The 15,679-nt window shown below is 40.8% G+C and overlaps 1 protein-coding gene across 4 annotated transcripts in view; it reads left to right on the forward strand.

Annotated features, from left to right (window-relative positions):
* Positions 1 to 12,317, forward strand: part of tbc1d4 (TBC1 domain family, member 4) — a 42,978-nt gene extending 30,661 nt beyond the window's left edge. For 3 of the 4 annotated variants that reach the window (XM_052082467.1, XM_052082468.1, XM_052082469.1), the window contains 8 exons: positions 2,708 to 2,869; positions 3,741 to 3,899; positions 3,977 to 4,077; positions 4,699 to 4,842; positions 6,006 to 6,165; positions 7,727 to 7,896; positions 9,033 to 9,209; positions 9,990 to 12,317. In XM_052082467.1, the coding sequence (XP_051938427.1) occupies positions 2,708 to 2,869; positions 3,741 to 3,899; positions 3,977 to 4,077; positions 4,699 to 4,842; positions 6,006 to 6,165; positions 7,727 to 7,896; positions 9,033 to 9,209; positions 9,990 to 10,226 (1,310 nt within the window). In that variant the 3' untranslated portion in view covers positions 10,227 to 12,317. Of the gene's footprint in view, positions 1 to 1,779; positions 1,801 to 2,707; positions 2,870 to 3,740; positions 3,900 to 3,976; positions 4,078 to 4,698; positions 4,843 to 6,005; positions 6,166 to 7,726; positions 7,897 to 9,032; positions 9,210 to 9,989 lie in introns of those variants that run through there. The other variant, XM_052082470.1, reaches the window with a different exon arrangement.
* The last annotated feature ends 3,362 nt before the right edge of the window (positions 12,318 to 15,679 follow it).

Below are 15,679 nucleotides of genomic sequence, written 5' to 3' on the forward strand. Positions count from 1 at the left end.
ATGGGATATTGTGATTTTATTGTAATGTTGTAAAAGTAAGTGTTTGAAAATGAAAACACTGGCAGAGATTTGTAGGATTTAAGTGTCGCTTGTTGATGTTGATGTTTCCTACTTATGAGATGTGAGATGAACATGTCCAACAGTAACATTATCCATCCCTCCATCTATTTTCAACACCGCTTACCCCGAACGGACTTTTTTACAGCAACATTATGAAAAGTAATTTCAGAACAAGGCGGCCCGGTAGTCCAGTGGTTAGCACGTCGGCTTCACAGTGCAGAGGTACCGGGTTCGATTCCAGCTCCGGCCTCCCTGTGTGGAGTTTGCATGTTCTCCCCGGGCCTGCGTGGGTTTTCTCCGGGTGCTTCGATTTCCTCCCACATTCCAAAAACATGCGTGGCAGGCTGATTGAACACTCTAAATTGTCCCTAGGTGTGAGTGTGAGTGCGAATGGTTGTTCGTTTCTGTGTGCCCTGCGATTGGCTGGCAACCGATTCAGGGTGTCCCCCGCCTACTGCACGAAGACAGCTGGGATAGGCTCCAGCACCCCCCGCGATCCTAGTGAGGATCAAGCGGCTCGGAAGATGAATGAATGAATGAATTTCAGAACATGTCTTATGTGATTAGGGTGTATCAAGCTTCACATTGATCAATACCCAAGAAGTAGCTCTCAGTTGCGAACAGTGGTGAGCGCGTTGACTTCACAGTGCAGAGGTACCGGGTTCAATTCCAGCTCCGGCCTCCCTGTGTGGAGTTTGCATGTTCTCCCTTGGGCCTGCCTGGGTTTCTCTGGGTACCTCGGTTTCCTCCCACATTCCAAAAACATGCATGGCAGGCTGATTGAACACTCCAAATTGTCCCTCGGTGTGAGTGTGAGCGCGGACGGTTGTTCGTCTCTATGTGCCCTGCGATTGGCTGGCAACCGGTTCACAGTTACTACCGAAGACGGCTGGGATCGGCTCCAGCACCCCCCGTGACCCTTGTGAGGATAAGCGGATCGGAAAATGGATGAATGGAAGTATTGATCTCGTTCTCATTTTGTTACATTACAAAAACCAGCGCTGTGGAGACATTTTAATCCTCACTGTGCATTTGCGCTGTGTTGCATGGAACTTCTTGCCTCAGCCATTAGCATGTGTGTAAATGGCACAGCTGGTGACATCACTGCTGTTTTTGTGAAAAAGTCCACATCCTGATGTATTTATAGAGCGTGTGTGTGTGTTTGTGTGTGGCACGTTCACACATGCCAAAGTCTTAGTCCCAAACATGCAACGTAGTTTAAAGGGTGTGGTATCACTTACCTGCCAAGGGACATCCTCAAAACACAGTTACCTCAGCGGAATATTTTGTGAAACATTTTGCTCCCTAAAAGCCAGCAACGAAATACCCTGAATATTGTTTAGGAGTATACCGTACTTTGGGGGACTTCAGCACCGGTTTTCCAGCAGTTTTCAATGTGCGTGTGTGTGTGTGTGTGTGTGTGTGTGATTCCTCCCTTGCAATCAACGTCAATACTTGAGTAAATACATACCTGATGCCTCTAGGAAATATCGTAGTATTCTAAAGAAGCACTTCCACAAATAAACGTCTGGCTTTCTCTGCACTTCAGCTGAGTAAATAAACACCACCTGCCACCATTTAAATACAGTATTCGTATTATTGGTGCAAATGAATAGAAACAAATGCTAACTATATTTTAATTCCATTCACTTTCTGTGTATTTTATTCTGCTGTCTGTAAAACACCAATACGTCTTTTTTTTTTTTGACACCAATGCTGTAAAAAACGTTTCAATAGAAGGTAAGCAGTATCAACAAAGCTCTCATAGATTTATTTATTTATCTTTATTTTATTTCTTTTGCATGGCTTTGGGTTCATTATTCACCTGAGCTCTTCAGTTCTCTTGTTGCCCTCCTATACACAGTGTACAATGTTCTTTTCGGTCATCTGGTGGCCTCAAGCATAACAGCTGATGGTGTTTATTTGGTTCTTTACTGTGTTGTGGCTTTCCTTGTTCAAAGGGTCTTCCAGTGGTGATTCATGTTGAAATGTTTTCAGGGACGGCATCCAACTTAACACAGTGGAAGCTCTATGGCTCAGGGTTGCAACGTGTCAAACGAAACCATACAGGCAAATCCTCAAGAATAACATTGGGACTTTTGACCTATTTGAATATTATTTTCTGTCATTTTGAAATTCTTGACAAAATAAAGTTGGAATATTACTACTTTCACAGAAAAATACAAAATAAAAGTTGATATTCCACAAGAAAAAATTATGATCGTCTGATAGTCAAGATGAAGTATTGCAACAGGTCGTTTTTATTCAGTAGTAATTTTATTAAAGTATGAGAAAAGGTTTGATGATCATAATGTTGGATTGTAATTAATATTTTTGAAATCAAGTTCTACAGTCATTTTGTGAGAGTAAAATTGTATGATAAAAAATGTGCATGAACTGAACTGAATGCACTTTCAGTATTTAAAGAAAAGAGTTTTATTGTCTGGAAAAAGTTGGAGTTTTCAGTTTAGCATATTCCCAGAAATACGGGTCAAATTTTGACTTTAGAGGTTCCACTGTGCGCGACTTTTGGTTCGTGTCCGTGCTCTTTTTATTTTCTGGTGTGCGGAAAATGGGCGCAAACATTAAATGCAAAGCGACTTGACCGGCATATATGACTCCATGTACACTATTTCTTTCTACTCAGCGAGCCGGGATGAGCTGCACATTCGCAAGATGAAGCTGAGCTACCAGGAAGTTGGCCCCGACTCCCAGGAGGTGCAGGCATTGTGGGAGAAAAAACTGACGGCACCGGGCAGAACTACAGTGCGGCAGGACCAGGAAGACCTATACCGCGCCCTCTGCCAAGGTGAGTCATCAAAAAAGAAGTGATGGAAACTCGACTGTATGATGATTTTTTTTAAGGCTGTAAAAAGGTTTAGTCCATTTCTGTTGTGTCGATCTTAAAAATTGAGTTGGTAAATTGTGATTATTTGAGTGATCGTTTGGAAAATCTAAACTAATCTATTCTAAACAGATTAGTTTATGAAAGCTGATTTTTTTTTTTTTTTTTAATTCGCAGAAGGGAGCAATGCCTAATTGCGGATGCCACATGCTCCCTTCGAACATCTCAGCTGTATTTGTTGGTTGCAATAATTTGAGCTTTTCGCTAATTGGCCTTTGGACCTGGCACACCCATTATTCCCCATTCATACCCTTTTAACTCATTCACTCCCAAAGACGTTTTTAAATGTCTTTTCAGACTCGGTCCAGAATTGGCTGCTACTGAATGAGTTAAACATGATTTTCAGAAAAAAAAAATTGGAGCTAAAATCTTAATTCTGTATTGGAAATGCTCCACGTTTTTCGTGAAAACATTTTGAATGTATGCTATTTTGCCACCTTTAAAATGGCAAAACAACGTTACTTTCTTGCACGTGCTGAAGTCAATTTAAGTCAACTCAACTTTATTGATATCGCAACAGCCACCACTGCACCAAAGAACTGTGCATGAAACATAAAATTATACAGAAAGATGTTTACATGTATAGAGAAGAGAGGGAGAGAGAGAGAGAGAGAGAGAGAGAGAGAGAGAGAGAGAGAGATTTTACGGTCACATTTTAATTTTGATGGGGAAAGGTAAATACACAAGTGTGGTGTTAAATGCTGATTCCACTTTTACTCTGGCACATCCCCTGTAGAGCCCACCAATATGCCGCATTAAATGTCTTTGTGCATAGGCGTTCCCAAAAGTCGGCGCGGGGAGGTGTGGTTGCTGCTCTGCCACCAGCACCGCTTGTGTCGCAGACATCCTCAGCGCCAGCCAGCTAACGACACGCCATACAGGGATCTGTTGAAGCAGCTCACCGCACAGCAGCACGCCATTTTGGTGGATTTAGGTGCGTAAATGCCATTAACGGCACACGTTGCAGAGGAAACGGTGGAGTGTCATTCATCATCACCTGTCTTGTATCAGGTCGGACCTTCCCCAACCTCGAGTACTTCTCAGCCCAATTGGGTGCTGGACAACTTTCCCTTTATAACCTGCTCAAAGCCTACTCTCTGCTGGACACGGAGGTACATTTACTCCACAAGTAGGGTTATATTTATAAAGAGAAAAAAAAGCTCACGTCAGGACAAGCATCACTATGGCAGAAAGTGAAGAATTCTTCAAAAAAGACACTTCACGCTCTTTATTGCCAATCCCAGTTGAGGTTTACAGTGAAACTAAACATCGAACACAGAGAATTACACATGTATTTGAAACCACCACTTTCTTTGCCTTATAAAAGTCTGCTGAGCATGATGCGAACACACAGTGCAACGCAGTTGACCTGGTATATAGCATCACTGCTAGCCGTGGCTTTTTTGAAGCACTCGTGGTTGAACACAAACAATGAAGCAAACACATGTTGACAGGTAATAACCTCTATAACAATACTCACAGACATATATTCTTGATCCTCTGCGAATAGTGACTGATATGACTTGTATGTCACTCAAAGTAGGACTGTTTGAAGAAAGAGCACTATTCTTAGTTGACGTCTGCATGACATTATAGTGCCTCCCAGTCACAAACACGATCAAAAATAATTAGTGATTAATTTGATGGTTAGTAGCCAATTAATGGTTGCCCCTATAATAATATAATATGTGAATGAATGAATGACTGTTATTTGATGTCGCTTGTGCATGCAGGTGGGCTACTGTCAGGGAGTCAGCTTCGTGGCTGGCGTGCTGCTGCTGCACATGAGCGAGGAGCAGGCCTTCGACATGCTCAAGTTCCTCATGTATGACCTCGGCATCAGACGCCAATACAAGCCCGACATGATCTCTCTGCAAGTGAGCGCGCCACAAATTTCTTTTTTAGCAACGGGTCAGCACGGGTTGATTTGCAAGTTTGTCACCATAGAAACCTGTGCATCATCAATAGAAGCGAAAGGAAGTGTGTTTGACCCATTGCACCTTGTGCAGCAGTGGATGTGTTTCATTCTTATTGTTTTCATTACGGTATTTATTTTAAAAGAGAATGTTTTGTGGAAACAAATATGTCATACATAATTATTTATTATATTTATACCAATAAAAAAGCCCAAAACCAAGTAAATCACAAGAAAATATATATATACCGGTACTGTATATGTTCTTCTGATATTATTGTAGATGCTCTAAATATTAGTACAAATATTACCCAGCCTCATTAGTTATTGTTATTTTGAACAATATTATTGCTAATGTTGCTGCTGTTCTTTTTATGTCAAGTCCTCAAGGATACACACCCCTACACCCCATCCAGTCTCTACACAGTTTTTCTCACCAACACATCAATACACCCTGATAAAATATTTAGACAATTGGATTAGATTTTTTTTTAAAGTCATAAAAACAGAAATTGAAAAAAATCAATATGCTGTACTGTATCGTATAATTATTGTGGCTATTATAATAAATATATTGCCAGTATTAATTGATGACATAGTAGGATGGTTTGCACTATGAGCTGTATTAGCAAAAAAAAATACTAGTTTGAAATTCCACTGTACGAAAACTAAAGTGCTTCTTTTCTTTTCCTGACTGCAGTCACCGGGTAGTATTACAGTATACAGTGCATGCCTATCTCATGAAGCTGCAAACATTTGTTCACCTTCCTATGAGTGACCACACCTTCAAGCTGGCTAGTAAGCTGTCTTGTTTAAACATCAGCTAACAGCTGTGAATATATCAGCTGGCACGCTAATGTTTAACGCCAGCACAACTTCGGCATTTTCATACCTTTCTTGTGTGTTTTTAATCATCAGGGTGACTTATTCTAATGCAATGCAGGGAGAGCAAGCACGGTGCGTGCCTCAGCAAGCCTTTCCTGCTTGGGATTGTTCACCGAGCGGCTACAATAGCATGCATTGTTCCCTTTAATCTGCCCTTTACAGATCCAAATGTTTATTTTTCTGCGTTGCAGCCCATTTTGTAATGTGTGTGTGTGTGTGTGTGTCTGTGTGTGTGCATAGATCCAGATGTACCAGCTCTCCAGACTGCTGCACGACTACCACCGTGACTTGTACAATCACCTGGAGGTGTACGAAATCTCCCCAAGCCTGTACGCCGCGCCGTGGTTCCTCACGCTCTTTGCCTCGCAGTTCCCCCTCGGCTTTGTCTCGCGCATCTTTGGTACGCTGTTTTAATTACTAATCTAATTGTAGCTTCACTATGCTATTCATGCTTACTGTTGTGCAAGAGTGGAAAGTCACAAAAGTACAGGGTTACCCCGTGAATTTATAAACAAAGACTAATTGGCTTCCACCCAAAAAGGTTTGTCGTTGCCTGTAAATGCCACAAGATGGCAACTAAGAACTTTTTTCTATTAGACAAGGCAATGGCCTTACGAACTGTACTGTACATTGAGCTTCTTCCCGGAGTTCAGTCTTGTTATTTGGCTTAATGATACCACAAGATGGCACCAAAACAATATTTTAAGATGAGACGTGGTTTTGACTGGGTGACACGGTGGTTGAATGGTTTGCGCGTCAACCACACTGTGCAAAGGTGCAGGTTTCGATTCCGGCTCCAGGCTTCCTGTGGGTAGTTTGTATGTTTCTTCCTGTGCCTTTGTGGGATTTCTCCGGGTGCTCCGGTTTCATCCCACATTCCAAAAACATGCATAACATGCATGGCAGGTTAATGGAACACTCCAAATTGTCCTTTGGTGTGAGTGTGAGCGTGGATGGTTGTTCATCTTTGTATTCACTACGAGTGGCTGGCAACCGGTTCAGGGTGTACCCCTCCGTCTGGCCAAAGACAGCTGGGATAGGCTCCAGCGTGCCCACGACCCTCATGAGGGTAAGCGGATTAGAAAATGAATGGATGGATGGTTTTGGCTTAAGCCAGGCATGACGAAAATACGGCCCATGTTCAAATTTCCACATAAAATTAATCATGTGTAACCCATTAGCACTGTCCACCAACAGTAGAAAATGCATATTTACAAATAAAGCTACTTTATATATCACAAGAAGGTGGTAGGAGACCTTTGGCTATGGTCTCTGGTGCTTTAGGAAATAGACTCAGAATATGCTACGCCTCTCCAAACACACCACTCGCGTTAGGTATCAGAGTGTATTTCCAAACGCACCGCTTGGTGCATGACCCTTGTGTGGCCTTTTCCAGGCCATTTCTAAAATAGAGACTGTTGTGAAGCAAAGGAAAGTTGACAGAGAAGGCTTTTTTACTCCTTACTTTGTCAAAAATAATATTTTTACTCAGAAAAAGTACATATGACCTCATTATGTTTTTGTTAGTTTTTATCATTATCTAATTTAGGAATGTTTGTGATTCAGTTAATGGATGGATGGATGGTTGTTCAGCTCACAACTTTAGCAAAGCTATGGGAACATCCAGTCAATGCTAGCTATTGTCTTAAACATCAAAATGTGATATACAAGTACAGTAAATAGGAGAGTTAAACTATTTTGTGTGCAAAAAAGGTTTTTCTTGGTACGCTGAATTATCAAATAGGGTGCATAGCGTCACTGATAAGAAAACCCTTTTCTTTAAACTTTTGTACATAAGTACATGCCAGTCAATACTAGTATTATTTATTATATGACTGGAATATTAAGTCTTCTTTTGCCAGAGACCAGCCCGCCCCCCTCCTCCCCCACAATGTTTTGTACTTATGTACAGTGTGAGTACTTGTGACATCTCTTATGTTTTGTGTTGTGTTTTTTGGCAGACTTTCTATTTGTCCAGGGCACGGAGGTCATCTTCAAAGTAGCCCTGTGCCTGCTGAGCAGCCACCAGGGGGAGATAGTGGGGTGCGATAGCTTTGAGAGCATTGTGGACTACCTGAAGACAACTCTTCCTAGCCTCACTCAGACTCAGATGGAGGAGACCATTGCCAAGGTGGGACGTCTTGGGTGTCTCCTACTACTGTTTGCTTCATTTGAGTTTTCCTACAAAGTTAATAATGGTCAAAAATCAATATTCCCTCTCATTTGTTATGCGTCTCATGAGCTTTCACATAAATGTCCTAAGCATTCCTCGCACCATGGCGAGGAGCACAAGACATGCATGTGGCTGCCACCAAACCTGTGTCACACCTGTTCGAAATATTATAACATAAGTCACATGATGTAGATGTTATTTAAAAAAAAAATCAATTCGATAAAAGAACATTATCAATGAATAGAGATTTGTGACAAGAAAAATCTGCCGTAGTCGGTTACTTTACTTTCTGCACACAAGTCGTTTTAAGCATAATTAATTAAGTCTCTGTACAAATATGGTCCCACATTGTCTACTCATGAAAAAATGGCATTTAATAAAACACCAACATTTCAACGCACCTGACCTCTGACACGTGTAGAAGAGCCTCAATTAATAGGCTTGTAAACTACGCCCATGTCTGGACTTCCCGAGTGGAGCCGTCCACATGTCACCTGCAGCGCCTGGTCAGTGGTGAATGTATGTGTGTCAATGTATGCTTCTAACTAGAGTAGAACAACCAAGTGTGCACCTTCGGTTGCGCTATTGAAGCTGTAAGAGAAGTGGGAATGGTGTGATGTCCTGTTTGTAGATTCAACTGAGGTGGAAATGGAAGGAATGAGTGTAGTACATCGTCGAATGTAATGTGCCGACTACCGTCACCATGGAAACTCAGAGGGTAAAAGCAGTTAGCCGTTGCTTCAGCACACAGTTTAGAGGGGACATTGATCAAAGATTTTTAAAATGTATTGTCTTATTTATTTCCCCCCAAACTGAAAACTGCATTTATTATACTGTTCCAAGGTCACCATCATAAAACTTGCATTAACTTTACAGGCAATGTTTAAGTCACATTTTATCTTTATTTTGGTTTGTTTGTTTTTTGATTTACTGCCATACAAGTGTAAACAAAAGTAATTACTGGAAATTGTCCCAAAGCCTTATATCTGACAAATCAACCATAATTAACAACACGTTCTATACTAAATTCCTGGTTAATCACTCAATGTACTGTACCGTTGAGTGTCTCACAGTAACACATTGCGGGTCACCAGGTGACGGAGATGGACATCTCCAAGCAGCTGCATGCATACGAGGTGGAGTACCATGTGCTGCAGGACGAGGTGACAGAAGGTGGCGCTACGCCCGATGACTCGGAGCGCCTGGACAAATTGGAGAAGACCAATGTGCAGCTGAAGAAGCAGAATATGGAACTGTTGGAGAAACTTCAGGTAAACAGCATACGTTTGAGTTGGTGGAAAGGTGTAAGGTCTCAGATTTCCTGTAGATGGCAGTGTCACAAAACTTTAAAAAAAATAAAGGCAGCGCATGTTCAGAACAGTAATGTGTCACTAAATTAATTGAGCTCTTTTATAATCACTACTAACTGATGCAATATAATAGCAGCATGCTGTTATTGTGGTTTGCAAGTCTGTCTCACAGTTCACAAGTTCTGGATTCAACTCTTCCAAAAATGTCAGTTTTCAGATATTTGTCAAGGATTATTATACTAAATCCTGTTAGATTTGCCATGAGATTAGCTTTATTTCATTTTTCATTCGAAATATTTAATACTGTTTATGTTTACATTATTGTGTTTATAATAATCATGAAAGTGTTGTGGTTATCCATCCGCTACACAGTTGACAACTCCCATGCTTGATTCCCCCCAAAATTGGTAAATATCAAATATATTCCAATTATATTACAGTGGGATTTGGGAAGTACAATATCATATTGTTGACAGTAATATTTAATGATACAACAATGACTTATAAGACACCCAATGTGTACTGTGTATGAACATGTTGAAATTCATAATCATCTTCTGGTAGTAAGGAACACTTAATACTGTGGGTTTTTATTTATTTTTGCATTCAATTTTCATAATTCACAATTTGGGCAGTTTGGTTCCAGATCATCCGCAACCCTAATAAGGAGAAGTGCTACGCGAAATGGATGGATGGATGGAAATATGAAAGATCACTATCCTTCTCTGATGTTTTAACCAGGCGGCCCGGCAGAAGATCCAAACCCTGGAAACCAACGTGGAGAACTTCCTTTCCCGCGAGAGCAAAATGAAGCACGTGATCCGCACACTGGAGCAAGAGAGGTCGGCCCACCAGAAGACAATCGAGCGCATGCGCTCCTGCCTCCCGCCTGATGTACTCACCGATGTGGAGATGACCCACATCAAGGCGCCAGCGGCGCCCGACGCAAAAGCCAAAGCCGGCGCTAAGAAGCCGTGATTGCGAACAAAAGTGTACAGTGACTTGCGGAGGGGTGTAGTCGGTCTCCAGTTTTGACACACACACTACACTACTCAATCACATTGATTTGATTATTGGGGACAGTACAGTGGAATATCTAAGGTCTGACCCACAGGAAATTATGGGGAGGAGAAATAACCCTGGGTCTAACTTGACTTTTATTCACTGTACAATGCAAGTACTTGAAGTCACAATTTCATTTTAATTTTAATTGTGTCTTCATTTTGACTTAAGAGATTCCACTGTTAACTTCGTACCTTTCACTTCGCCCCAAGAAGGCACAGCCCAAGGGTTAAAAAAAGAGAGAAAAAAGAAAAAAAGGTCTTCTCGCCCATCGACAACCCGTTATACATCTTTTTCCAATCATGAATCTTTATGTAGCATTGACTGTTGTGTAAAATCAAGCACAACACCCCAGAGTGGATTTTTTTGAAGTAACACTCGCTTTTCTTACGAATGGCTTTGCTTTTATTCACTTGAAGCTTTTGCTGTTGTTGTTGAATGTATTTTTCGTCCAAAGAGATTTTTCTTTCGTTTCCAGAAAAAAAAAAAAAAAAAAACAACTTGAGCTTTTCAGAATGTCTTCTTCTCTTTAGGAGGAAGTGCCTCTTTCAAAAGCTCAGACAGGATGTGAGGTCGTCTGCCTCGTCGGTTTCCTGTGTGACTGACCGCAGTGTCACCTCCATGTCAGAACTCAATCAAACAAAACGTTTGAGGAGGAGGATTTGAAGATTTTGCTTCCTTTTTTGCTGCTTTTGCCAAACCAAAACTCTTCTCACTCTGCTCTTGCGAGGGTTGAACAACATAACACTTATTTGATTGTTCAGAATTTGGTCAATTGTGTCGAGTAGATTGCTGATGTCTTGAACATGGAGAGCACGATATAGCTGTGATAAGCTGAGGCACTCTTAAATCACTCTCAACCAATTTGCTGTCTAAAGAAATCCAACGTGATGTCAGTAGTGGCCTACATCCACACTGTGACAAAAGAATCAGAAAAATGACAAGCTTTTTACAACTTTTTTTTCCCTGTAGTATTAAAATGACTTATTTCTCAAATAATAAAACTTGTCATTTTAAAATCTGTCTGTACTGATTCACTATCCACTACTTTATTGTCTAAAGAACACATTAAAGTATAAAATAATTCCTGTAAATATTATTTACTTTTAATTTTTATAATACTGTTTTTTTCCCCATAAAGTGCAACTTCATCCTCTTATTATGACTTAAACACAGAAGAACAACTTGACATCAGCGAATACCAACATCCATATTACAGTACAAGGGATTAGAACCATTTCTCGTCAAGAAACAGTATTACTTTTGTTTTCTTTGAAAAAATAAGTAAAGTCAAGAGACTGAAACCAGCAGAGGTGCTGTCGATTTTGTCTTGACTAGTTTGCTGTCTAGAGAAGGCTAATATGACATCACAATTATCGTAATAGATGTGACGTTGGCACGGCAACAGGAGTCCAAAACATTCAGAGAGAGATTTCTTCATCCATTAAAAAAAAACATGAGCAAATTAACAATCGATGACTTGAAGGTTAATTTTCTCCGTGGTTGGAATGTTTGTACAAAGTTGTTTTTTTGTTTTTGTTTTTTGGTGCAGGTGAATTGATGTCCTTTTGCTGTGTGCTAATTTGCTTCTTAAGTTTCCTTTTCACACAAGTTGCATTGTTGCAGAATAATGGGTGTCTTTACTGGCACCTCACTTTTGTTTCAAGTGCGCCACCCTGTTTTGACTCACCTGTTCCGGTCCTGACTGAGAACGAAACATCCCCGAAATGAAAGCACATTTGATTCTGTCTGTCAGCCTCCTCATCCTTGACAAGATTTGTGTCTTTGTACACTCATTTTTAAGTGCGATGAGTGTGGAGTGTTTTTTTTTTTCTTGGCGTTTGCATATGTTTACCAGCACCTTTGCCTTGTTTTTGTTTTGCTCAGGTAGTGTGCTGAGTACTGGTGCAACACGTTTATCTCCAGTTTGCGCTACTTGTCGGAAATTGTCAATGAAAACCAAAAGTGTTTGGTTTGTTTTGGGGACGAATAAAAAAAGGTTTTGTATGTTCTGTGGGATTTTAACTTGAAAGTCAAAATATGTGTCCCTTTTATGGGATTTTACAAATGAGTACTTGAACTATGCTGGAAAGAAACTGAATAGAAACCAGAATAAAGTAAAACATATTAGAGAAAAAAATACATTTCGGGTTGGAATGGAATAGAATTATCTCTCAAAATAATCCAACTTTTCAGAATAATTCTACCTTTCTCCTTGGAGTTGGAAAATAATTCCTAGTGTCTTTAAAAACACATTTTTCCATTTATATTACATCTTACAAAACATGACGAAAATTGAGCCTATTCCGGCCATCTTCGGCCAGGAGCCAAGGTACCCCCTAACTGGATGCCAGCTAATGGCAGGCACACATAGACAAACTGTAGAAAAACTATGTATCCATTTGTGCATTGTCCTTCTAAAGGGGCTGGAGGATGGGGTATGAATTCTAATAAGGGTCAAGTGTTTGCTTTTTTAAATTTTTTTAAATATAATCACATTAAAACGTAGATTTACAAAAAAGATATATTGACAAATACAGCTAGATCAGTGATGGGCAATTAGGGTCCTTCGCCTACTCTCGGACTGGCCCCCCGATTAATTTCTGAAAATAAAAATATACTGTTTTTCAGCCATTGGAAGATGTAATACCACTGTTAACCACAAGACAGCAGACATCGCTCATCAGTGCCTCCAACCCCCAGGCTAGAATTGTGAAGAAGAGTGTGTCATTGTCCAACAACATCGATCTCAGAAGTATGCAAACAACAATGATTGGCAGCGATGACGATTCGTTTGAAGTGCATGGGCATTTAAAAAAAAGTTGTCATCACAAAACATTAATTTATTTAACGCTTAAAAGTGTTTCAACTGTGCAGTGGCTTATGATGGACGCATCCAGGACCAATTTAATTGCTGTTCACACAGGTGAGTGAGCCAGCCGATTCGTTGGAGATTTGATTGCCGTGTTGGAAAACATATGATAGGATAATATTTAAAAAATACAGTTGATTTTTGTCAAAATAATGCACATGAAAGTTCCTGGAATTAGTCTTGAAATGTTTTGCAACAATACCATTTTTGTTATACAACTGGTTCGGAAGTGTGCGGTCCTATGTGCCCCCCAAGTAGCGCTGATTAACAGCCCCCTCCTCCATAAAAGTTGCATTATCCCTGGTCTTGCTGCATGAGCTCCACGCACATATTATCGCCCGCTCATTCGGGATTTAATTATTTTACCCGCGTGCGTTGTCTGGTGGCGCACTGGATCTGAGAATGGCAATTTGGGAAAACAATGACTATTCTCTTTTTGAAATTATAACCTTAAATCGATTTTGAAAATCAATATCTATATTGCACATTACACCATGACCATAAAATGTTTATTTTCTCAATCTTCTTATATTCTCATTACAAAGACATGTTATTGTAATATTATGTCTGTTTTGTTTTTTAAAAAATGTTCTCTTTTTTAAAATCTTTTTGGAAGATTGCATGTATGTTTTCACATGTATGGATTTGTATTTTGACCAGAATGAGTTCCACTGCCAACAACGGTCTCTGTTCGTGAACCTCTCTCCCCCCGCTCCAGATAGGATGGTCTAACCGGTAAAGTGTGGTCTGCAGTCACACTCTGCAAACCTTTAGCTCATCACACATCCAGATGACCGCCAACCGGCAGCCTATCACACAATAAAAACAAAGAAGGCCACATTCCTCGGGTATTCCCACACGAGCGTACATCCTGGAGCAGGGGAAGAGCGGGACACCGGGGTGGAGGAGTGGGGGCCAGCGGGGGGTCCTATGGGGACTGACTGCGAATGACACTTCCTCTGCAGAGCGTCTTATCAGCTCTGTTCACGCTCTTTTATTCCAAATCCTCACCCTCTCAATCCATCTCCTGCTTGATCTGGGGTCTGGTTGGGATGCTCACTCAGGAAAATGAAGCAGTAGTTTTTTTTCTTGTTGTTGTTGTTGTCGTTGTTTTAATAGTACAGTAAAACCTCTTTTCACAGGCAGTTGGGAATGAGCCCTGCCGCAAAAGGCAAAGTAAAGAGAATTAAGTGATTGATGCCTCCCCCCTTGAAAAGTTTTTTAATTAGAAACTTGGAAGACATTTTTTTTTGTCTGAACGAAACTCCTCAAGTCAACATAGTTCCTCGACACCATGATGCCACAGAATGGCCAAAAATAAAAAATAAAAAAAAAATTGTCTAAATGAAATTCCTCAACAACTTCAACAGAGTTGTTTGATACTAAAATGCCAGAAGTTGGGGCCTTAACCTGAGCACAAAAATTGTGAAAGGTGAATTTTCTGCAGCAGAATAACAGAGGATACGGCCCCCCCCCCCCCAAATAAAACTATCAATATGTTGTAGTGTGATTGTGTGGCCTCAGTGTAATTGGTAATTGGTGATGGTAATACCCTCACATGTGGGAAAGGAGAGCTTCAGTAACCTTTGCACGTTTCAGTGATTTGTTGGATGCCGGGACATTATAAACCAAGCACACAAACTCAAAAGGTGCTGTCAGCCTCAGCTCACGCCCAGTTTCTCACACGTCATCGTTTTCACTTACTCCACTTAATCACTTACCGTCAATAAACCATTCACTCTATCGATGTTCAGCTACCAACTACATTATTTAGTACATTTGTGTGCGTATATGTCACAAGGTGCTTTGGAGGTCGGTAGCAACAAACGGGGGAAAAGTTGATGATGTAAGCCAGCTGCGAGAGAGCCAAGCAGCTTTAAGAGTGTCCTCGTGCCTTATATGGAAATTTTATCTGCTCCAATCCTGGTGCACTCCCAAAACATTGTTCTAGTGGACCACAACCACTGTTATGAGTAGAACAGGCTCGTTCGTCATTTGCTTCCCAGCATGAGTAAGTGCGTGTTAAATGTGTAGCAGAGTGATAGATGCAGATGGAGAGTTGTTTTTTGTTTTTTTTATTTCCCCCCGGAGGGAGGAGACAAGTACGGGAACGGGAGGGAAAACAGCTGGAAGGGCTGGGAGACCCAGGTGGGCTCCGTTGGGTCCAAAGAGTGAATATGGCTCCCTTGAGACCTCATTCACACACGTGCATATGTTCAGTAGTATGACCCTTGAACTGTGCAATTAAATTCGTTTATTTGCTGTGACGTATTCTTCGTGAGTCACGTAACTCTTTGGTGGCGCGAGTCCATCCTCATAAAATTCAAAATCACGCGCCAGAGAGACCATAGTTTCTTTCTTTCTGCATAAAACACAGTTTTAGATGGCAGAAACACATAGTCATTCAAAACCCAGAAGCTGACGGCACTGCAAGCGTATATTACAAAATATGTTTTTTCCTGACGTCACATCGGCTATTTGCCGATTGGTTCATTCC

This window comes from Hippocampus zosterae, chromosome 12 (genome assembly GCF_025434085.1).
Source record: "Hippocampus zosterae strain Florida chromosome 12, ASM2543408v3, whole genome shotgun sequence".
NCBI lineage: Eukaryota > Metazoa > Chordata > Actinopteri > Syngnathiformes > Syngnathidae > Hippocampus > Hippocampus zosterae.